The sequence below is a fragment of the Octopus bimaculoides genome, chromosome 10 (genome assembly GCF_046866305.1).
Source record: "Octopus bimaculoides isolate indiv1 chromosome 10, ASM4686630v1, whole genome shotgun sequence".
Lineage (NCBI taxonomy): Eukaryota > Metazoa > Mollusca > Cephalopoda > Octopoda > Octopodidae > Octopus > Octopus bimaculoides.
Window position 1 is genome coordinate 66,564,714 of NC_142937.1, and position 8,511 is coordinate 66,573,224.

The following is an 8,511-nucleotide window of genomic DNA, read 5'->3' on the forward strand; positions in this document are numbered from 1 at the left end:
TACTTGTAAATTCCATTAATGTATTTTTCCCAGGTGATAGAAAAGATATTAATTCAGCATTGTGGTTAAATCGTTGAGAACTGTATTCTTGTATACTAATAATAACATCACTACACAATTATGTTAGAAATCATCATCAACATTTAACATCCTTTCCCATACTGGCAGGGGTTGGACAGCTTGACAGGATCTGGCAAGGCCAGGGGCCACACCAGGTTCCATAGTTTGTTTTGTCTTGGTTCCTACAGCTTGATGCCCATACTAATGCCTACCATTTCACAGAGTTTACTGGGTGCTTTTTACATGGCACCAGCACCAGGGCTTTTTATATGACACCAGCACCCACATCGTTGCTTTTTATGTGACACCTTGGTTTTAGGATCTCAATTCTGTTGTGGTGGATGGGTCTTTTTGAGTACAGTCCTCTAAACTCTGAAAGAATATGTTTTGTCATACTGTTACAAACTATGTGCAGATTATCTTATAAATATTCTGGATTTTTTTATACTGGTTTAGTCTTTTCATATATATTTATACCATTAAAAGAATCACTTTGATGGTGGTTTAGATTTATAAAATTTTTTCATTTTCTTTATGATTCCTTCAAGATTTGGTGGTTGAGCTGAAGTTGATTTGTAAGTATCAATGTAAAGTTAAATTTAATATGAATATAAACTTTATTATATAATTTGTAAATTATCATCATCAATGTTTTAATGTTCATTCTTTATGCAGATATATTCTGAACACCCATCACACAGAATATCTGTCTTGTTAACTATGAAATCTAGATTCTTGAACTCAGAACCTCGTCACTGTGAATATTCTTAATAAGCTGAAATTGAAATAAAGCCTTTTTAATATTGAATTATTCTTCTGTCATTCTTACTTATAATTCTTTGATATCACGTATCATGGAGAAACCAGTCAATTTCATTGTAAACATTGAAAGAATATTCAGAAATAATTCAACTGTCTTACAGATTCAAAATATTTTGTTTCAGATAGTGAAAGCACAGTTTCTTTGCTAATACATGAAATATGTAAAATAAAACTATATCCTCTACAGTTATGTTGCATTTGCATAGTTGTCCCTTTGGATGTCTGGTCTCCTTGATCTTTGATTTAAGAATTTTCTTATATATATGTTTAGCTGTAGGTATGTATATATGTTCCTATATAGCAGGTTACTGTACTGCTTTTTGTCTACCATTTCCACTTGCAAGGCACAGGCCAGCATAGCATGTATGTATAACCTGTATCTATACATGGGGAATGCTCTATCTTTGCAGGTGATTGCTGTCTCTTTGTGCTTTCTCATTGTCAATGATTTGGATGAATAGTGCTGCTCAGTGACAGGAAGATACAATGGTGATATTAGGATAAGACACCTGCTGCCTATGTGCAGATTTATACCTGTCAGTTTTCAACTGGTTAGATCTGCGCATGTTACTACACTTCCACTAAAGAAATTTCAGTTGGTGAAATGACAAATGAAGTCACCGTAAAGAGACATCTGTATGTCATTGGATTATTATGATAATTGCTTGTACAACATGAGTACTGCTCTCTCAGTTTCTGTGATTAGCACCTACTGACAGGCAGGAGCAAGATGACCAGTAATTATGTATACGTACTGTTAAGTCTATATCTTCTGCTTCTTTGATATTCTCTCATCTCTAATATGTCATTTGCTCATTCTCTGTTACTCATATCACCATTGCTTATGTATCCATCACTCATTTTTATCACCCCTCTCTCATTCTGTTCATCCTCTTTGCACTGTGTTGTTGATGTAACTAAGGATGAAAGTGGACCTCTCCTCTTCACCATACTATGCTTCCAGTTTAGCAAGTGATGTATATATCAGTCTTTCAACTCTTGCTCCCCATTCCCATTATCCTGATTCTTTTATCTTCCCCTCCTCAACTATGTAATACTGAATGAGCAAACACATCATAAAATGATGAGGCCTTTCTAATCTTACAAGGTGCAAGGTCATCCACAAGTGTTGGTGCCATTGCAAATCTATTTAGGACTTCCTGTACAGTGAAATGTGAGGACAAGAGGTCCTCTTAGCCTTGTTACGATGACATCTTTAGTGCTAGCACCACAAAATGTACCCAGTATATTCAGTAAAATACGGAATTGAGGACATGAGATATTCTTTAGTGTTGGTTCCAGTATACTATGAAATGGTTGGTGTTGGATATCCAGTTGTAGAAACTAAGCTAAATGAAATGTTTGAGAGAGATGTGATCCTCTACAGGAGAATAGTCCTCCCGAAAAACAACTAACTCAGATCATGATGATCCATCCAACCCATGCCAGCATATGAAGAAGATATATAAAATTATGATTAGCATGATATATTCACACTTACATAAACAGCCTATGTCTACTTTACATGCTGGACACACTGCCATGGTTTGAATCAGCACTAGTTCAGGGGTACTGCCTACCCAGACAAGACTGTATGAGTGACTAGCCTATGTAATTTTGGCTAAAGGCCAGTGAATCACATAGGCTGATTCCATCAAACATTTTAAGCATGTCTGTGGTGATTGCTATTGGACCAGGTGTCTTCCGAGTCTACATATCTTCCAGTGCTCTCTCAACTCGATACCGACATGTGGTCGAAGCTTCCTTGGTATTCTAGCGGCATGCCTGTTCACCTAGGAACGAAACGGCTCTACACCAACCTAGAATAAATTATTGATCTGTTGTTACCGTTATCCCTCGTGTTGTTGTATTTCTGGATTTTAATGATTAATATAAGAACTGACTATTCTAAAGGGTATACTAAAAATTAGGTTTTTTTTTTTTTTTGGTCTAGTCCATATTATTTATTTAAGCTTGCTCTCGTAATTATAATTTTTTTTTTTTTTTGACTGGTGACTTCGTTGATGTCTGTGTGTCTTTTTTTACCCTGAAGAAGAGGTTATCACCAATTTGTGCTCTATTGTGCCCTAAATACGGTGATATACCCCCGGAATAGCCATAGGTGTTCTGTATTTGTGTTCCACCTATACTTGTAATCCACTGTAAATGATGTTTATGGTTTGACTTTACTGATGTTACCTGCGGAATGGTGAAATATGGATTTTACTTTGCCACACTTTGGATGTTCTGTTGTTGTTTTGTCCCGTGCGCTTCGGTATTCCTGTTTATGAAATTGGATTTTACCTACTAAATTTGCTGTCATGAGGCAGGTAGTTGAACTTTCGTACTATTTATCTTGAACTGTTTTTATTGGACTCAGCGAATGAGCTGTTGTGCTACGTCTCCCTATGTATTACTTTTTTCTCTATATTTTTGCTATATATATATATTTTTATTCTACTGTAATTGTACCGGTCTCTAATATTTTTAATCGCAGTTTATTTATATTATTCTATTGTATTTTTAATTGATTTTTTTATTCTTATGTATAAAAATTTTGACTTCCCTTTACTAATTTGTTTTTGTGGTCTATGTTGTACTTCTTACATGTGGTCATTGGTGGGCTACGGCTTTTTGAGTCAATGACCTAACGGTTTTATTCTGCAATTAACTTTGTACCTATGTCTCAACTAGTTTGAGCACTTCTTTTACAGCCTTGTATAAATTCTTGGTTTTCTAATACAAAACTGTTAATATTGAATATATATATATATATATATATATATACACTGCACACGTAGATTTACATACATACAGCAACTTAATAGGACGATATATATTTCTATACATATAAGACTGAAGTTATTTCCCTTGAATATTTCTTTTACCCCCTCGAAACTGGAAGATTACCTATATATATATATATATATATATAGGTAATCTTCGAAACTGGAAGATTACCTATATATATATATATATATATATATATATATAAAGAAACTTATCATAGCTAGGCTTACTCGAAATTCCCACATTCATTCAGAACATTAACAACAATTTCAATGTATTTATTATTTGAATGCAAAATTCTTTATTAAAAATACCTGTACATCAACATAACAATTATTAGATTAAACATTCGTGTTTAGCCCAACGTATACCACTCGAATTTGTTTCCCCTCTTGAATTTTAACATGTTCTAATCTGTTAATGAGGAGATAGAGTCAAAGAGACATTTCACTCATCAACTAACTGCGTATATGATCATGCACTTACTGATATTTTAAATACTTTGTTTGGAAAAACGGATGGCAAGGGGTGATCTTTCGATGGTCCATTAAAATTGACGAAATGCTGGGAACACATTTGGCTATTTGCAGTGTAAACAAAGTCTTTCCTCACAAGTCTCGATCTCTGAAGCCAAATACGACGAATAGCTACGTTTGCAGGATATCTATGTAGTGAAATAACTTTGCCGTCTACATTCTTCCTTCTATAGTGGCTGCATATACAGCAGTATTTGCGTGATTTCTTCGGAGACACATTAACCGGTCAGTACAGTATGTGAGTCGTTAGTCTGCGGAAGTTAAAGCAAGTCACTGAGCATGCGTACATGTCATACGGGAGAGTTCCAATCAGGGGTGGGTAACAACCTTATAGGAACCCATTATATATTACAATATGTATCACATTTTAGCAGTATCAGTTTTAGTGAAATATATTTTCCTAATACTTCCACTCAATTAGCTACCATTAACCAACATATTTCTTAAATAACCACCATTATCGTCATTTAATGTTCAGTGTTATCCTACTGTTACCTCTCATTCAATTCATAGTCATCAAAGAAACTGAGCGTTTGGACCTCACAAAATGGCAGCCTCAAATCGTAAAAAAACTGATTGTTTGGACATTGCAAAATGACACGTAAGTCAGAAAAAAAAAAAACAATGTTTAGAATGTAAAAATGTCAGCTTAGTTGTAGGACGATTCTTCTTTGAAGGACAGTCTTTGAATTATGCTTCGTCCACCAATGGCTGAAGCGAGAAATCATAGTATGATTCATGATGGCGGATATAAATGAATCCAACATAGATTCTTCCAAATATTCCATGATGTTGTAGAGACAATCAGGAATGTGGGAGATTAAATATTTTAAAATATAAAATTGTTTTGGGGAAGTACTATAAAATACCAGGTACATTAGTTTAAATCAAGAGAAAATACAGTCGTTTTAAATTCAAAGCTAAATATTAGCAAAGGATTTGAGAAATGTGCACTTTTTATCAGACATAAATCAAATTTCGGAATTCTTTAGTTTATGGTTGTGTCAGTACAAGTTTTAGTTAGATATTCAACATATAAAATAATACAATAATTTCAGAGTAGATCAGCTTTATTTAGAGCTTAGGTTTTTAAGAATATTTACAAAAAGTGATAAGATAATAACTTAAGAGAAAATATGGCGATATCATGTATGACAGACAAGTCCAGTTCATATTAGCATGCAGAATGGACATTAAAAACATTGAAAAGGATAATATGAGGATGATTCACAAATGAAAATAATCTCACTATAAACGAAGAAAAATGTATTAGATGATATGATCTTATAACAAAGTCATTTCCTTGATAGGTTACACATATGCATACCTTAAATGTAACATCAAAAACATTAAATAATGTACATAAGTCCCAGGAAAATCTATATAAGGTATATATTCTATTATAACATGATTTTTTTTGTCATGATTCATATAAGTATTTCTAAGATAATAACTTCACATTGATACAATCTTTGACACCTAAGAATATCTTTCTCAGCTTTTTACCCACCATGTCAAATAATAGCACATTTTCTCCCTTAGGGAAATATGTTAGATGGAATACAATGAGTCCTCCTAAAATAATGTCTTTATTAAAAACATCACAGTCATCAAATTATCTGATCAATGTAGATACAATTGTGGCTATACATATACATATATATAATATAGTGTTGGAAGATTGTTACCACACTATTATTTCATATGTGATTACTTTTATGGTTATATTTTCTGGGATGAATTTTCACATTTGTTACAATTACACTCCTCAATGAATGCATAAACTACTTTGAGAAAAACTTTGAACTGCTGATATCATATTGATATACTTTCTGTCTTGTATGAATGCTTCATCTTCATAATTTTTTACATCTGCTTTTCCATGGCATCAGTACTAGAGAAGTTATATTGTCCCCAGCAGTACCAATGAGTTTGCCTTACTGTACATTGTGTTTATTTGCCAATGACTTTACAGAATACATTTAAAAGTAGTTGATTCATTTGTTACAGAGATTGACTTACCCCAGATATCAATGAGATAACTTGCTTTCTTTTTTGTGCATGAATATGTTTGTGTTTAGATAAGAACCTTCCTTCAGAGAATGATTTACCACAACTATCACAATGATATGGTTTCTCTCCTGTGTGAATACGTTTGTGTTTAGTTACATCACTATTTTGGTAGAATGATTTACCACAAATATCACAGTGATATGGTTTCTCACCAGTGTGAATACGTCTGTGAATAGTTAAATGACTGGTTTGGGAGAACGATTTACCACACACACCACAGTTATAGGGCTTCTCTCCTGTGTGAATACGTTTGTGAGTAGTTAAGTGACCTGCTTGAGAGAATGAAATACCACAGATATCACAGTGAAATGGCTTCTCTCCTGTATGTATATGTCTGTGTTTAGATAAGTAACTTTTTGCAGAGAATGATTTACCACAGATATCACAGTGATAGGGTTTCTCTCCAGTATGAATATGTTTATGACAGGTTAAGTAACTTGGTTCAGAGAATAATTTACCACAGATATCACATTGATATGGTTGCTTTTTTGTTTGGCTGTGTTCCACTCCAGTATGAATACGTCTGTTGTGAGTTGTTAATTCACTTGTCTGAGAAAATGATTTGCCACAAATATTACAGTGATATGGTTTTTCCCCTGTATGAATACGTTTATGAGTGGTAATGTAACTTCTTTCAGAGAATGATTTACCACAGATATCGCAATGATATGGCTTCTCCCCTGTATGACTACGTTTGTGAGTTGTTAAGTGAACTCTTTGAAAGAATGACTTACCACAGATATCACAGTGATATGGCTTCTGTCCTGTATGAATATATTTGTGTTTGGTTAAGTTACCTCCATCAGAGAATGATTTGCCACACATATCACAGTGATATGGCTTCTCTCCTGTATGAATGTATTTGTGTTTATTTAATTTAGTCCCTACAGAGAATGATTTACCACAAATATCACAGTGATATGGTTTCTCTCCCGTATGAATACGTCGGTGAGCAGTTAAATGACTCCTTGTAAAGTATGATTTACCACAGATATCACAGTGATGTGGTTTTTCACCTGTATGAATACGTTTGTGAGTGGCAGACTGACTTCTAGCAGAGAATGATTTACCGCATATGTCACACTGATATGGTTTCTCTCCTGTATGAATGCGTTTGTGAGTAGTTAAGGCACTTTCTTGAGAGAATGACTTACCACAGATATCACACAGATATGGTTCTTCCCCTGTATGAATACGTTTGTGATTAGTTAAGGTAATTCCATGAGAGAATAATTTACCACAAATATCACAGCGATATGGTTTCTCTCCAGTATGAATGCGTTTGTGGGTAGTTAAGGAACTTTCTTGAGAAAATGACTTATGACAGATATAGCAATTATATGGTTTCTCACCTGTATGAACACGCTTGTGAGTAGTCAAGTTGCCTTTTCGAGAGAATGATTTATTACAGATAATACAGTAGTGTGATGTTTTTTCTTTCTTTTTCAGCATCATCTCATCAGGAAAATCAATCATTTTAGTTGGTGTTATACATTTAATCTGGTTCTCACATAATTCATTTTCCATAGTTCTTCTCTCATCATGATATATTTTTCATTGTTTCCTAACAAATATGAGCACTGCTATATTTCCATAAACTGAGATCTTTGTCAATATTTGAAGATGCCGTAAACTCCTTTGTAAATTTAACCAAGTTTAATTAAAATGCAAAGTTATCCTGTATTCATTCCAGATAATAATTTAACCATAGATTTATATAAAGAGAGTTATATCTGCTTTGTATAACATCATCCTTTAGTCTTTAAAAAATGATAAATATTGATGATGATGCACTTGCAGTAAAAAAATTCTGTTATACCAAAATCATCTGATATTCTGAAATAATAGAGAAACATTTCAAGATGTAGAGGATACTTAAATAGAGATTCAGCAGTGAAAATTCTACTACATTTCTAAATTGATCTAAACCTATAAGCATCTGTTTCAAATGCGAGATATATGTGCTTCACAGGATATTCCTAGGGGGCTAAGCAAGAACTTGTCAATGACACTCTTATGGATATGCTGACATGGATATACTTAGGTTGACAGTCCAACAAAAAGTAAATTGACCAGCCTGTGCTGGATGGTGCATTGCTGACCAACCAAACGTTATGTAGAATTGTGACTGAGGGAGACTACCTCAAGCCAGCTCAACTACATGATGATAAAGGGAAGATACTTTTACCTGAACAACTTGACTTTACGTTTTGATTTGTCTTTTCAATTA

At 33.7% G+C, this 8,511-nt stretch overlaps 1 protein-coding gene across 2 annotated transcripts in view; it reads right to left on the minus strand.

The window, feature by feature from the left end:
- LOC106879766 (uncharacterized) overlaps nucleotides 1–7,948 on the minus strand; it is a 21,681-nt gene extending 13,733 nt beyond the window's left edge. The window contains exon 1 of one of the 2 annotated variants that reach the window (XM_089358740.1): nucleotides 6,314–7,948. In XM_089358740.1, coding sequence (XP_089214866.1) covers nucleotides 6,314–7,808 — 1,495 coding nt within the window. In that variant the 5' untranslated portion in view covers nucleotides 7,809–7,948. Of the gene's footprint in view, nucleotides 1–6,277 lie in introns of both variants that reach the window. The other variant, XM_089358739.1, reaches the window with a different exon arrangement.
- Between the last annotated feature and the right edge of the window lie 563 nt (nucleotides 7,949–8,511).